General features: G+C 37.9%; 2 protein-coding genes across 3 annotated transcripts; one reads left to right on the forward strand and one right to left on the reverse strand.

The window, feature by feature from the left end:
• Window positions 1-208: 208 nt before the first annotated feature.
• On the forward strand, window positions 209-7,722 carry zgc:162592 (uncharacterized protein LOC561993 homolog). Of its 2 annotated transcripts, XR_004656214.1 has the most exons (3): window positions 209-1,195; window positions 2,543-3,073; window positions 7,709-7,722. XR_004656214.1 is itself a non-coding variant. In XM_034868414.1 (2 exons), exons 1-2 carry the CDS (start codon window positions 394-396, stop codon window positions 2,836-2,838), a joined length of 1,098 nt encoding a protein of 365 aa, XP_034724305.1. In that variant the 5' UTR covers window positions 209-393; the 3' UTR covers window positions 2,839-3,083. The 2 variants fall into 2 exon arrangements, 1 of the variants encoding a protein (XP_034724305.1); XM_034868414.1 differs by lacking the exon at window positions 7,709-7,722 and having other exon boundaries at window positions 2,543-3,083.
• Window positions 7,723-10,183: 2,461 nt separating this feature from the next.
• LOC117942777 (cytochrome b5) lies at window positions 10,184-14,146 on the reverse strand. The gene is made up of 5 exons (XM_034868425.1): window positions 13,825-14,146; window positions 13,029-13,157; window positions 11,439-11,465; window positions 11,283-11,314; window positions 10,184-10,926 (listed from the first exon to the last, which is right to left on the reverse strand). The coding sequence occupies exons 1-5, from the start codon at window positions 14,023-14,025 to the stop codon at window positions 10,851-10,853; spliced, it is 465 nt and encodes a 154-aa protein (XP_034724316.1). The 5' UTR covers window positions 14,026-14,146; the 3' UTR covers window positions 10,184-10,850.
• Between the last annotated feature and the right edge of the window lie 1,946 nt (window positions 14,147-16,092).

Raw genomic sequence — 16,092 nt, forward strand, 5'->3', positions numbered from 1 at the left:
TTGCCTTTTTAGTACTTTAAACTAAATATGCAAATAGCAATTTGTATATTTATATTTTGGAGACATATTATACAACACATTATACAATTTACAAAATTACATTTATAAACTTAATTAAAAAGACAATTTAGATACCAGGTTAATAAATTGCGACACTGTTGCAGGCTTTTTGGCAAGGTAGACTGTCACCACTAATTGCACCAGGTGTGCCTCTGATTGTTGAGGTAAAAAAAAAAAAAAAAGCTAACATCAGCTGCAGCAGAGCTGATTTCTAATGTAACCCCACACATCTTTGCTTACAGTTTTGCGAAGCCTACTTTAATTGTCTTTCAAACCATTTTTTCGCTTCTTGTACCTTATGTTTTTGTCGCACCCATTACACTGTGAGGAAAAATGTATTTAACGCTCAACTTTTCAACTTCCCACGAGTCCAACATGTCAGGTGTTGACCCTCAGAGACTGCTGGAGCTGACTAACCGGTCAGTCAAAATAAGCATAATTATCGTTTTGGGCGCGATGATCACTTTGGGAAATATTGCCGTTCTCCTGGTTATTACTTCCTCCGTGGCTGGCTGGTCAAGAAACTCTCGGTATTTTCTCCTCTCTCTCACTGCGGCAGACTCTGCGTTTGGACTGCTGGTCATGCCCTTGAATCTCTGGGTGAGTCTGCTAAAGGACTACACTGAAGGGCCAGACGCTCTTTGTCATGTCGTGGCCTTTTGCAATGCCACCGTCTACTCCACCTGTATGTATACACTGGCCACGATAAGCCTGGAGAGGTACATTGCAGTGTTTTACCCGCTTCAATACTCATTTATGTTGACAAGAAAAAGGACACTTCTCCTGATTGCCTTCGCCTGGTGCTTCCCTCCCTTTCTACTGTTGCCAATATCATTTCCAGATGGCATCATCGAGGTTCATTTTTCTACTGCATCCCTGGTCTGCAATCCGTCCTACTCCACAAATGTTGGATACACTCTAAGCTTGACCTGCTTTATATTTTCCCCCTGCTCCATCATCATGACATATGCAAACCTGAGAGTGTGGTGCGCTGCCAAGAGGCAGAGACTGAAACTGCGCAAATACGACTGTGCGCGTCGCAGCAGACACAACATGGCATCCAGAGTGCTTGTGCCTGTGGTGGCAGCCTACTACACCTGTTGGACTCCCTGCATGGCAGCTATGATCTACAATGGTAAGCAATAAATCAAAAATTTAAAAAATAAATGAAAGGGCCTGCCATAGATGACTCCTTATTCTTCTGATATTGTTGATGGTACTCTTATTAAAAAAATTGCTTCTAACAAACGACCTATTTGTCAAAGCGGATATTGGTGAATTAAGACAGGATTGCTGGATGGTTAAGGCTTTCCTGCAGACCCCAATTCCCTAGCGTCATGATAAAAGTTCAAATGTACCTGCTCATTAGGGAGAACATCTTGTCTGGCTCCAGTCTGCACATTTACCACATTTTGGCTTCTTTTCACTCATTTACTGGAATAGTTGAATTTAGTCACTAATTTAACTAACACAAAGGGGCCTAGAATCATCTGAGGAAGTCATATCTTGAAGAAAACTAGAGGATATTGTAGCTGATGACTCCTGTTGGTGTATACCTAGACTAGAAAGTGGTAACTGTGAAATATATAAAAACTGGTCTTGCATCACACTTTTTTGTGTAGCCAGGTTTTTTAATTAGGGGTTTAGAACGTCTGCTCCTTATGTCTACCCAGTTGATCTTACAACGAGAAGTGCATAATGAGCATATGCAATGGCTACATGTCCGCATTGTGTAAGGTTTTTTAGCTTTAGTTGGAGTAATTCCTGTGCTTGAATCCCATTTCTGTGTTTAAAGTTAGCAAGAGAACTCAAAGTGAGTATTTGAATATCTATTGCTACAATAATTTGGTTTAACATAGTAAGTTTTATGGCTTTTCCCCCCTCAACAAATCTCTCCATCGATTTCAGCTGTGCCTGTGAGAAATAACTGTCAAAGCTATTTATGTAATTCTGGGCATGGATAAACTGATCCAGGGCCAGCTGTATGACTCAGGACATTTTTACAATTTTTTATGTTACATTTTTTTAATAACTTTTTCTCGTTTTCCCCCAACCACAAGCTTTCTTGGAGTAATAAAGACTGAAAGTGAAGTCACAGCTGAATATTTTTAGAGGTGATGAAGACGTTTTCCGAAGAGGGCGTAATTCATCTGATATGGATGAAAATCGCTGCAAAATGAAGCTGACAGTTTTAACTAATACTTCAAAGTGATCTGCTAGTGAGCCTTACTGTAAAGTGGTTGCTTCCATGCCACCAAATCAACCAGTTAAATTTTGTACTTTAATTGTACTTGTACAAATAAAAATTAGATGTGTCAATTTAAACATGTGTTCGTAAACAAGCCATAGCGAGACTGTGTGTGTGTGTCCTTTGTGACCCATTCATAAAAAGGTCAATAACTTGTCTCATTCAGAAGCTGCTGTCTTGCGTTAACTGTTGACTTTTTGCTCCAGTTAAATCCCCATGTTTTTGGCCCCACAGCAGTCTCTGGTAGCAGTGTACCAGAGTGGATTGAGTTTGTGGTGGTATGGCTGCCAACTTCCAATGGTTTCCTCAACTGCATCTTCTACTTCTGGATTAACCGAAACTTCCGCAGGAAATTTCACCTTGTGCTCCAGAGGCTGGCTCTGGCCCTCTGCCCCAAACTGGCTGACAGCCTAGGGTACAGCAGCACTTCAAAGACACAGTTAGTGTCAGGAATTCTGGATAAAAACAACAGTGTCCATGAGCGTTCTTCCAGCGTATCCTCTACCTGCACCCTGTTAAGTTTGGCTTAGGACATCTGCATCTGAAGAGCACCATTGGCATGGTAAGGGACATAGTCACTGACCTCTGTTGTGTGGTGCTTTGTATTGTCTGGTCAACTGAAGCCAAGTTATTGACATATTCCAACATAAGCTATCAAGGGTAAGAGGTAGACTCATTGTAATGGGTTGCAATGCAAACAGGTTGATACTAAGACAGACTGTGGTAGCAAGTACTTGACATAACCACTACATCAAAGCAATTTGAGTTAATATTTCTTATATTTTAACAATTTGCAGTCTAAAAATAGTGTTCAATTGTGTGGAACACAGGCTCAATGTATACCTTAAAAAAATGTTTTACTCATGCACACAGTCTTGCCAAGATTTAATGTACTGTCAGAGATGGCCTCTTAAACCACCGTTTTAGTTGTTTTATAGTACCTTGTCTGTGCCCCATAAATGCCAACCATTATTCTTCAAACGGCTATATAATCAGTCTTTTAATAGTGTCAGCTGTTGCATAATTAGACTTGTTGCTGAGGTCAACACGTTGAACTTTAAACATATAACTGATATTTAGACTTTTATTCATGAGACATTTGTGAACTAACATCACTATCCGATTACGACTACTTTGAAGGATTGAGGCCATCTACCTGTTCTTCAATTTAAACAGTGCAACAAAGACCTTGGCATATAACAGTTAGGTGAAGTTAACCTTTGAGTCACGGCATTTGAGTGTAAGCAAGGAGAAAACTAATTATGCAGCTACACTGTAGAAAGGTCACCACATTTGTGCTGGCAAGAGATAGCTTGGGTAAGCTGAGGCTGCAGTTGTTTATTTTGAGATATTAAGCTCATGATCTTCCTCTCAGTATTACCAACTACAGTATGGACTCAACCTGGCAATGCCCATGTCATTTTTGTAGCATTAACTGCCACAGCGAAGGTTGATTCATATTTAAAATGAATCAAGTGTGTAGTTTTCTAAAAACACATAAAAGAAACGTGAAATTCAGAAACATTTTATGCAACTTATTTTAGCCTCTGGGTTGCTGCTTGGTGTCCCCATCATTCACAGTTTGTGCATAATCCAAATGGTGCCCCCTCCACAAACTTGTAGAAATTATTAAAATGTGTTGAGCATTAGGTATGTCACTAAATTATGTGGGAACAGTGACCAGCTTAATGAGCTTTGTATAAATACATTTTGTTTCTAAATTCTAAATTTTATGAAAGAAATTAACGATAATGTAATTGACAATAATGTATTGATTTACGGATAATTTTTGAAATAAAGTATTATGCCTTTGAATTGTGTTTTCACTTAGTCTGATTTAGGTATATACAAATGGTTCATTTGTGAAAATATCACATTATTGCAATACAGAATTATAATGGTGTTAGTGTTTACAAATCAGTGCGATTCCTAATTTTCTGCCATTCGTTCTGCTGCTCTCCACATTACTAAATAACAAAGCAGAGCTGCAAAGAGCAGTGTAACTTACTCATAGTACCTGAGTAGTTCACTCCTACAATATGACAGCATGTCACTGCACAAGCTGCTCTGCCATGTCAGACATAGCATGGTTCTTTCCAGTAAACAGTAAATCACTCTTTTAGTATGCTGTGGATTTGTCTTGGGCCAGGCTGATAGTGGGACAACACTTTTCTAACATTTGTAGATGCTGAATCGGAAAGCAAAATTCCCAGCATTTAATGCTTGCAATGTTTCCTCATTACCTAGTGTACAGAAATATAATCCCATGCTGGCCACATAGAGTATAGAAGTAGGCCACAGCAGGTGTACAGTGCTGCCCATAAGTTTAGCAACACATGTTAAAGTTGACTAAAATGAAGAATAAAAAAAAATCATCTTTTGGAAATTTATCTTAATTCCTTAATTAAAAAAATAAGGAAAACTCGAACCTTTTAAGGACAGCAATTTTCTTTGTGAATGAATAATGTATTCTAAATAAATAAATGGTCTTCCTTTTAAAATACAGAAGTTATAAGTATACACACGCCTATGTTTAATTCCCATAGAGGCAGGCAGATTTTTATTTTTAAAGGCAAGTTATTTCATGGATCAGGATACTATGCGTCCTGATAAAGTTCCCTTAGCCTTTGGAATAAAATAGCCCCACATCATCATCATATTTTGCCATCATCGTATTTATGATCATATCATATTTGTGTACAATCCATTTTTCTTTCTGCAAGAAAATCTGCGTCCTTAAATGTTGGACTTTTCCTAGTTCTTTTAATTAAGGCATTGAGATCAATTTCCAAAAGATGATTTTTGTCTTCTTCTAGCATGGATTCCTAAACTTATGAGCAGCGCTATATGTATGTCTGTGACTTTATTTCTTGAGTGGATTTATTCCTTTCATGGGTCTTTCAGGAGAAAAAAAAAAGTCAAGTTGGGGATGTTTTATTGTGAGAGGTGCGTGATTTCAGTGAACTTTTTGGCAGTTGTCAGCTTCAAAACCCTCTCAGGATTCCTTCTACAGACAGAAAATTTGACACTGACAAATGCTTCAAATGATACCACTGCTTCCATGATATCATTGTATGCAGGAAAACAAAGCAGGAATTAGATTTTTACCAATGTCTCAAGTAAAATGAATGATACTGAATATGTATTCCACAAATAGGTGACCTTTTGGACTAAGTCAAACCACTTATCAGGCATCATGTTTATTCCTGCAGCATCCAAACTAAGTGTTTTTCCAGCCGTTTGAGATTTTTGCCAAGCTAGTCTCCCAGGACTTTGGAGTGTTGTGCATTAGCAGCCTCAGCCCTCTCTGAGGATGGCAGGCGATCCAGTCATGGGGAATGATGTCTATCAGAGGGCTTCATATACTCCCACACATTTAATTTCTTGTTTATTTCTTTTGTCATAACAAACATTTTGCCCATCTGACATGGGATACAAGACAGCACTAATTAGCATACATCTTCTGGTCTCACATATCTACACATTACAACACATTTGTAAAACAGACAGACAGGGGTGCAAAAACAGTACAGATGTCAGTTTTGCATGCAGTATCACTCTATCACAGTAAGAATGTTGCATGGTGTCTTTCACCATTGTATGTCTTTACCACCACAGTATTGCTTATCGAGTTCACTGCTGTTCTATGCCCATTAAAACCAGGAACATAGCTGAATTCTGCAACGAATTTATTGGAGATGGTGCACAAGTCAGATTATCCATTTTAATATATATTTTTGCTGTTTCCAGTAAAGGCCAAATGAAATGACTGGTGCACCATATAACATCTAGAAGCTGGGGTGCCACCTTGTGTTACTACTAAGTATGGCATGGCAAAATGGACAGGGCCTTACATCATAACATGTATAATCATTTCCGACTGGTTGTGGTGGTGCTACATAGACGTAATTGCTGCCATTCTATCCTATTGAGTGCTTATTTTGTTTTTTAATTATGCATGGTTTGTCCGTGTTTGTTGGTTGCTGAAGTGGTGTTGATGCACATTAAAGAAAGACAAGTAGTAAAGGTAGTGTTGGAATCTTTCTTGGATATACTAAAACGCTTACTTTTCTTTTTAAATCATCAATTTATGTAACAAAAGGGCATCCAGTTCTTGATAAGTCCAGCCTGCTTAAATTAGAATAAATCAATGGGTTGATTTGTGCTCTCTGCGGTTTGCTGGTCATGGGCACTCTGCGCTGTAAGGGCTCTTGTGGAAGTTGCAGATGGGAAGGCTTTAATTTCAATCACTGCTTCCTGCTCCTCTTCACAGGAAAATGTAGCTGAGGGAAGCAGGCACACACAGGACTCAAGTATATTTTGCTTCAGGCTGGTATCACTTTATCAAATGGAAAAACAAATCAGTGTATGTGTGTAACCACATTTTCTGGTACCTAAAACCTTTTTACATTAAATCACAGGGCAAACATTTAAAACACAAGTATACCAGAGTGTGGTTATTTAATCAGTTGGCTCACCTTCCCGTAAGTGTAAAGCATGAAACGTAGACTTGACTTTTCTTTTGAATTTGTTGCCTACCACAATGATGAGTTACACTATTAGGGAGATAGGGTTTTAATGCCCTTTTTTAAAGGAGCTGATGGTCTTTGAATATTAAAGTATCTAAGATTCTGTAGATTCTGCTTATTCCTTGTTCCCAGTATCACCCCTTCAAAGTGATACTTCTACATGCTAAAAGATTTACTAGAAAACATAAGGAAGTGCAGACGCTGCACAGTCAAAATGATTCCAAATGCTTTGAAATGGCACACAAAGCTTGAACGATGTGGGGGAAAAAACTGTCAACTACCATTGGATGGATCAAAGAATAGCCAAAACGGCAAAGGAAATGCCTTTTGAAATGGGTCTTTCAACAAGACAATGATCCAAAACACACCAGCACGCGAGCAAAGTCTTGGTCCCAGATAAACAAGATTGATGTTATGGAGTGGCCGGTCCAATCCCCGACTTCAATTTTTATAGAACACTGAGGGTGACATCACAAATGCTGTCTCTGGGTAACACTTTATTATAATTTTCATTAATAGAAGGCAAATTGATAGTTAATTAATCTCTGTAATTTAACTGTTACCCAACAATTAAATTATAATTAAAGTTTACTAATTGTTAACAGTGCTGAAAACAGTTTGTTACCCACCTTATATCTTTCCTCTACTATATTAGGTATCTATGATTAGAAAATGTAAACCTTTAAGAAACCATTTTGAAAACATCTATAAACATATCAATAAATGGACCAGATATTCCAAAGTAACACTTTGTTTAGGGTTACTAGTTGTCTGTAGTAGTGTCTGTGTTATTATGAAGTTATAGAGTTGCAACAGATGAATAAAACACCTTGTTAAATACTTAAAAATACTTTGTTTACCATCTATAAAGATTATTTTGATTATATCATTTATAGTTTACAGTTTATATATATATAATACATTGTCAGTGGTTACTAGTTGGTTTGTAAACTGTAAACAGTCTGGATGTTATCAAGTTAAATTATAAAATAAATAATTAAATGCACTGTGTATATAATTTAATAAAGGGCAAGAAATGTATCATTGCTTTACCAAGTAATGATACCTTGTACATACATAACTATGAAAAACATCAGTTGCAACTTTAAAATAGCCGTCCAGATAATTGTTTATAGTTGGTTTGCAAAGTATTTATTAACTTTTTAACAAGGTATTATAGTAATCTGTCATAACCATCCAGACACTGTTTATGGAAGGTTTACAGACCAACTAGTAAACCTTAAAGTGTTAGGAATATCTGGTCCATCTATTGATGTAATGTTTATAGATCATTTTAAAAATGGTTTCAATTGTAAGGGTTTACAAACACTTATCATTACTCGATACCTAATATAGTATATGAGGGATATGTGTGTAACAAACTAAATTTACAGCAAAACTATTAATTACAACTTAATTGCTTATTACCAGTAAAATGATAGTTTACTAACAGTTAAATGAAAATTAACTAAACAACTTACCATCTATAACTGATAGTTATTATAAAGCGTTACCGGCAGGGAGTGACTTTTAAAAGCCAGTTGACTAAACATTTTTACGAGTAATATCACGTTTCACTTTTTACACACAAACAGCATACCGTACATTTATATATCAAAGTTATTCATACAGTTGTGACCAGCCACTTTTTTGAAAGATTAATTTTATTGAAAGGAAACATCCGTTGTAAAGAATATGCCAAATGCTTATCTTTATAATCAACCAAGTAGATTTTAACATCTGCAAGAAATGTTATGTAAAAATAAGTTATTTTCATAAATTACATTTTTTTTTTGAGTACAGGTGGTAAATGGGCTTTAAGTAACTTGTCTTTGTAGTTGGAAAATATTGGTTTCAAGAGTAAAAGGGACAAAAAGCCTATTTCAGAATGAATTCATAGATATGAAATAAATGCTTACATTTACCATTTCATATTTCAGTGCCAGCATCTGAACAGCAACCGAAAGAATTCAAGGTAATAGATTACTAAATATGTACTGTATGCACTGGCCTGAAACATTTACCAGACTTCATTGACTATAAGCCAAATGACAGTTTCCACTCACCCAAAACAAAAAAATCAAGATGCATTACAATTATGACAAGGTTGTGGAAAAAGCACCAGTTACATGACAAATGGCGTAGTGAGGAACAAGATTTTAAAACAAAAGTCGAATAACAGATTACTTCTTTCATGGGGATTCCCTCGTCACTGTCAGCTATTGCATCTGGTAGGCCTGCACAATTAATCGTTATAAAATTTATCACGATTCACAATTGCATTTAAAACATTTTTTTTATGAATTAGATCATTTAATTTTACGTGCTAACTGCATCACAAACGCTACTTTCTTCTGTGAGTTTTAAACATAGTGTATAAAAGAGGTTTTAAAGCACTCCCAAGCGCTGCAATGCTGTCCCTTCTCTTCATTGAAGACTCTGGCCTAATCCCAAAGTGAGCCCCGAGGACAAAGGATTCACAGATTTCACTAATCTCAGGTGCTAAGTGAGTGTGTGAGGCCACATTTTAGATAGGTGTATATATGAGATTGGGACAGTACTTATCGAGATCACGTTACTGTGGCGACGTTTGCTGGTTTGGAAATTTTCATTTTAAGTTAGTTACTTTCCACACGGCCAACGTACAGGAGATGGCTGCCTGATTCTTGTTTTACAAGCTGGACAACAGTTCCGTTCCATTCTGTGGTAGTGCTGTTAACTTTGTAATTTCCAGATTTCCCTATGGTATCTGCGGTAAACGTCAACGCTTTGAACTGTGGGTAAATCCCTTTGGTGAAGTCTGCATCGATGCAGACTCACAAAAAGGGCTCGATAGGTGTGTACTCAAATCCTCACGCCGGTTTAAATTCGATACTGGGTAAACCCTAAGCCCTTACGAATTTCGTGAGAACGTGCACCAAAGTATGAGACCAAAGATTGGGATTCTGCGTTTACAGGCTTGGGGTGATGAGCAATGTGCTATAAATGGCAAAACATATTTTATGTTTGGTACTGCCAATTTGTTTGGTCAGGGTTCATGTGTGCAATAAGCATTACACTTTGCAAGGAAACAAATCGTGGCAGAGACTTGTGATATCAATTCTAAGCCAAAACTTTGTGATTCATAGTTTTTCCCCGAATCGTACAGGTCTAGTATCTAGGTAATAAAACATAACTACATACCACAAATTTAAATTCACATCAGATCAGGCAGTTTGACCATTTACACAAGCTCCTGATTACAGAACTGTAGAAAAGAGACAAGTCAGAACACACCCCCCCTTAAATAATCAGATACAATATAACTCACTCTTTTCAAAAAGAACTGAATAGTTTGAAACTGCAATTTCATAATTGGAAAGATTTTTGCATTTACAACCATTACAACAAGTGATACATGCAATAAAGAAATGCTTAACTAAGATTGCGCAGTAAGTAGTGAATGAAAAGCTCCTGATTTTTCTTAACATTAAGGTAGCACTAAAAACTGCTCAAAATGCATTGGAAGTTATAATTCAGTGTAAAAAAGTAGAATGGTCACGGTTAACTATTACCCTGATGGCATCACCATTCTGCTTACTAAGAACTTCTTTAATGTTTCCATTTAGTCCGTCAGTGTAATGGTGTTTGTATACCAGGCTGTTCACGTAACCTTTCTCTGAGCAGTAAATAAGTAATTAACATATAGACTAAAATGGGTCAAATGCATAATGGAAGTTTAAGTTAAAGACAACATTAAACATTAATGACAACAGGCATAGTGACAATGTAATACAAAGAAACTGAAGGCAGATAACTTAAAGTCTCTGGCCAACTGTCTGTCTGGTGCACTCTATGTAGACGGGACAAGGACTAAAGAACTTTATCAAACCGCTCACCTCTTCTTCTTGCAGAGGACACACATACTGCTAACTGTGTACTTCCAGTGTGAGGAGGTTTTGGTCAAACATTTCAAGGCATCCAGAAGAAAAGAATGGGATAAACAAGTTGCCAGCACTGAAGAAGACTTGTGTTCAAACATAGTAGCGATACATGACAGCAACGACTGTTGCAACAACAGCTGGCATCAACCACGCTGTCCAGGAGCGTCTGGAAAAACAATTTAAAAATATCACATTAATTCTTTAAGTCATCACAATTAAAATGGGTAAAACAAATGAGAAGGGCAACAATAAGCTATGAATTATACTGTATATAGCTATATTTATTTTTACTTTGACTTTAATATTAAAAAGTTACACATACAAATCTTATTAGATCTTAAAACATTGTTAACTAGCATTTTAATAATTGTACTTTCCTCCCTGTTCATTTTAAGAATGAAGAGAAACTACAGTGATCAATGTTCACTTGCAGCAAGTAACTTGACTTTTCTGTGAATATCAAAACAAGTATGAAAACAGTAAACAATGAGCCTGACACACATGTTCATCACAATGACTCACCTGAAGTCTCCTGAGTTTGCTGCATCTTCATCCTGTAGCAGGAATAAGGATACAAATTAAAAATGGCTCTTGTTTGATTTAGCCACTAACCAAAAACTAAAGTCTTTTGTTAATTTTGTTACAGTAACTTCTCTGTTGCAATTTAGATAGGCTTACCTTTGCGTTCTCCTTTTTCCTGTCATCCTGCAAATAAAATCAATGAATTAGTATTAATATCTTCATGGGATGACTGACACAAATTACAGTCAAACAAGCATAGGATAAAAATGAAGTCAGTTTCTTTTGTAGTCCATAGTTATAGATAGATTATCAAAATGTATTCATATAAATAACCAGTTTAAAAAGCCCATGGCATGAAAATTTCCCCTTGAGGTTTTTAACATTAATAGGAGTTACCCCGGCATGCCTATAGTCCCCCAGTGGCTAGAAATGGCGATAGGTGTAAACCGAGCCCTGGGTATCCTGCTCTGCCTTTGAGAAAATGAAAGCTCAGATGGGCCGATCTGGACTCTTGCCCCTTATGAGGTCATAAGGGGGCAAGGGTACCTCCCATTTCTCTGCTTTACCCGCCCAGAGAATTTGGCCCACCCATGAGAGAGAGACATGGCTATCAAACAAAAAGTTGCAGTGGGTCGAGGCCACACCCGCACCCTCCACCTTGCCCCTTCCTTCCTTATGGGACTGGCTCTAGTGGCTGTAATTCGGCACCAAGGCTGAATTTTTGGAAAGAGACTTCAGATGTGGTATTAGGGGACCACTAAGGCCTACATAAAGCATCCAAAGAGCACCCTGTCATGGGACCTTTAATATTTACTCTTGTTGTATGCAAAGCTGCGAGCTTGAAAAGACTCCAGCAAAACTAGTGGAACTAAACATCCATTGGAGGCAATACAAAACTGTGTTCACGTAAAAACTAATGACATGAGAAGGAATGCGCTACTATTGCAATTACAAACTATGGTTTTCTTGTCTTACAATACCATATTATCTTAATAATATAACAAATATTCAGGCATGGCATTTTTATAAAAAATATTTAAATAATAAAGTTGGAGACCCAAAACCCTAGAATGTTAGACTCTCTCGGTTGTCTTATCTCACTTCAATTTCCTGTAGGAGCGGCCCCCTTTGGGCTCACTGTCAATTTAGATAGCTGAAGCCTCTTATCAGCTTTAAATAAACTTTGAATGTATTTTTACGTGGAACAGACACATTTTTTTCTTCCTTTTTTTACTTCGGCAAGCAGCACACTCAGAGAAGTGTTTTTTTTATGACCAGTATGAAAAAAAGAGAAAACATAACTCACTTTTCAAAGTCGATATAGGGACCTGACTATTGCTTTAAGACAGATTTGAAATTGTGAACCTGTCCTTGAGCTTTGCTCAGTTTCCAACTGGGGAAATTAAATTAGTTTTCATCACGCAAGAGAATGTGTTGCTTCATGAGCTCATTTTTTTCCCCATGCCTGTATTGAGTGTACTGACGCACAGTCATGCTTTTATTTCTCCCCCAGGACAGTGTTTTTTTCAGCCATTCTTTCATGTAGAGTACTGACAAGAGCTAATACGCATAAACCCAAATTATTGCATAGAATAATCTTGTAACTAGAGAAACTTTTGCGCAAAAATAGCTGCTGCTTTTCTCTCAAATAGATCTGGTGACATGGATTGATTACTCTGCTTGGTTAGAATTAAGCAATGATAATGATTTAATAGCAGTTAAACTTAAGTATTTGAATGTGGATACCATGTGAATCTCCCCAACGCAGTACTGCAGGAGCATCTCCCTGGCATCTGTGGAATGACCCACATCCTCAAAACTCTCTGTTGCGTCTGCACCTGCCTGCTCCAGCAAAACTTCCTCGCCTCCCGGATGCTGAAATCATAAAATTAATTAACACAGTCAGTCAGTATTGAGCATGTTTAATTTCCCCACACTCACATTAACCTGACACAATAAAAACACACCTGAAATCACAGGCACAGTTGTGAAATGCACCAAAATGGTCTTTTGGTAGTGGAAAGTAACCAAGTACATTTACAAAGTACTGTACCTAGAGTATTTCCATGTTATGCTACTTCGGTAGAGGTATGGGGGGTAGTCAATAAATAGTACAGATGGACGGGAAAGGGTTACGGATGGATTTGAAACGGCCGCTGCTAAGGACTCAGCCAACATGGGGCCTATCAACTAGAGATTGCCCAGACACTCGGGCTGCACGATATGAAGAGAATATCTAACTACAAGGCTTATTATACTGTTAAAAATGTTATACCAGGTAAATTATCGCTTGACTGGACCTTGTTTAACACAAACGTAGCGTAACACGAAATCTAAACTTTACATGGACAGCGTCGCTGTTCGTTAAAAAAGCTGGAATGAAGGCAGTCAGCAAACGTTACGTCAACACAACGCTAACACTCGTTTTGTAATTCAAGTTAGTAACTAAGCTTACCCGAAACAGGTAACAAGACGATTTGCACAAACTTCAACGTTTACAGCAACATTGCTAAAGCAGTTGCTACCAGCAAGTGTTTCTTACCTCTTCAAGGAAACCGGTTATGTCGTACACTTTATCATGGATGATGATCCACGAGTCAGTGCTCACATTATGTGCTCTTACTTCTTCTAATGTGTAATATTTTACACCACATTCTCCTGTTTCGCCGTTTTCTTCAACATTTGTGTATTTAACGGGTCCACTACATGAGTTGATGGGGTTGTCGATAGTTTCCTCACCCATTCTAACGTTAATACAAAAACCTAACTGTCGATAAAGCAGCAAGCTAACGTTAGCTTCTGTTATCCAGGTAACGTATGGCTATAACGTTAACGCTAGCTAACGTTAGCTACGTGTACAATCAGTTTTTGCTAAAACACGTTACGAAATAGAAAAAAAAAACCCTATCCCAAAAGCACATCAGCAGATACATAAACCGAGCAATGGTATGGGTGTTAAGAACAAACACGAGAACTAGCGTTAACCAACGAAACTGTCACTTTCGCAGTGGTGACCAATCATAATCGACCAGTTGATGATCGCGAGACTAGGAAAGTTTCAAAGGTTGTTAACTTTGCACTCTCTTTGCGCATAAGGGGTAAGCCTCGCCTCGCCCAGCGTAGCTCCCACGGCGTCATTTTAATGCTACGAAGCCATCATATGCAGTTAGCATCCCATTAACTGCCATTCATTTTGGCGCAACTTTGACAGTGAATACCTTTACAGCTGAAGCGTTTCAAGACTCTCTTTGTCCGTTGTTTATTTCTAAAGGAACACGACAATGCAAAAAAGGCTCCATTACCTTGTACCTTACGTTATGGCTCCGTAGCAGACATTTTTGTAAAAAATAGGCTAACGATTGCGTCATAACCACGCGAGTTACTGTTATATAGTCGACAAATCACCGTATTGTCAGGAGAAGCTCGTAGATAGTATGGACTTCAATTAGCGGTTTAGGTTTAATTACTAATGTTAACTAGCATGTTAGTTAGCAGTAATTATCCTGTCTCTATGTTATCTCCTAATATCTACCAACGCTCTCTGTCTCTGCTGATTGGGAATGATTAAGATTTCTCTTGGCACAGCTACCAGAAGATGAACAACTTTCAGACACGTTGTCCACGTCACAAGACGTCGTCAAGCTCAGTTGGCGGCGGCGCAGTAACACCTAGCCATCACCGGAAAAAAATGCTCCAATTTTCCTTCACTGGTCTCCATAGAAATTTATGCTGGTCTCAGTCCAAAAAAACGATATCTCTTGGTCCACTTCTTTAACTGTCTAAGGTTTTTGCCAACTCCCCAGGAACAGCGCTATGCTATGATGCAACCATGGGCTTAGCGGCCAACGGTGAAATTGCAACGTCTAGCAACCCTAAACAGTGCTGTCCTGGATCTTCTGGCAACGCGTGGTGTTAATAACCTTTAGGCAGGGTATGTTCAGCCCATACATTGTAAATATATGGTTCAGCTTTTATTACAACACATTCAGGTAGTTGTCAATGCTTTTAGGGAACCTAAAGTCTTATTGTTTCAGGAGACACTCAAAAAATAAAGACACTATTTTCAGTAAGCAGCAACTCTTTTGGTTCGACAAACCCACCAGATGCGACAGCAGCAAAAACACTTAACACAAGAGACTCAAAGTTCAAACCCTATCACCAACCCCACCCCAAGTCGGAATATAATGTAACCTCCCACATAACTCCAACCACTTGTTCATGCCTATTCTGTTGGCAAGTTCCAAGTGCATATATAGCTATTCCTGGTCTGTAAACTTATTTTTGATGTATTTATTATTTTTCCACATAAAGCACTAGCCTATATTGGCGTTGGTCGCAGAGATCATAATGTTTTGATACATCTTTTTTAGAGGCTCTGCAATGCACATTCAAGTTTTGTGTCCATCATCAAAAACATTTACTTTGTATTGGGGAAGGGTTACAGTGTTTGGATGTCTTTATGTGCTTTTTTTCCCAAAACTTTTTAAAAGGGAATAGCCTACTGCATTTAGGGATTTGTATTGATTTTTAGTTTTAGGAAATAAAATATTCAATTTCACTGCTACGTGGTTGACTCCCAGCTCTACTTGTCCACCAGACCCACTTCCATGCTCCCTCCATTTTCACTGTCTGACTGTTTAGAAAAAGTTAAAACCTGGTTCACTCATAACTTCCTCAAATTAAACAGTAGCAAAACAGAAATTATTGTTGTTGGCTCCAAATCCACTCAGTCAAAATGTCCCAATTTGTCACTCTTCATCAACAATTCCAAAGTCCCATCTTCCACTCACGTCAAGAGCCTCTGTATCAT

Source organism: Etheostoma cragini, chromosome 1 (assembly GCF_013103735.1).
Source record: "Etheostoma cragini isolate CJK2018 chromosome 1, CSU_Ecrag_1.0, whole genome shotgun sequence".
In the NCBI taxonomy this organism is placed as follows: Eukaryota; Metazoa; Chordata; class Actinopteri; order Perciformes; family Percidae; genus Etheostoma; species Etheostoma cragini.

Coding starts and splice junctions, on each gene's coding strand:
- zgc:162592 (XM_034868414.1), top strand. CDS start 394: ATGTATTTAACGCTCAACTTTTCAACTTCCCACGAGTCCAACATGTCA. Junction 1,196..2,542: donor GGCAGCTATGATCTACAATG/GTAAGCAATAAA, acceptor TTGGCCCCACAG/CAGTCTCTGGTAGCAGTGTA.
- LOC117942777 (XM_034868425.1), bottom strand. CDS start 14,025: ATGGGTGAGGAAACTATCGACAACCCCATCAACTCATGTAGTGGACCC. Junction 11,466..13,028: donor GCGTTGGGGAGATTCACATG/GTATCCACATTC, acceptor TTTTATTTGCAG/GATGACAGGAAAAAGGAGAA. Junction 11,315..11,438: donor GGAAAAAGGAGAACGCAAAG/GTAAGCCTATCT, acceptor TTCCTGCTACAG/GATGAAGATGCAGCAAACTC.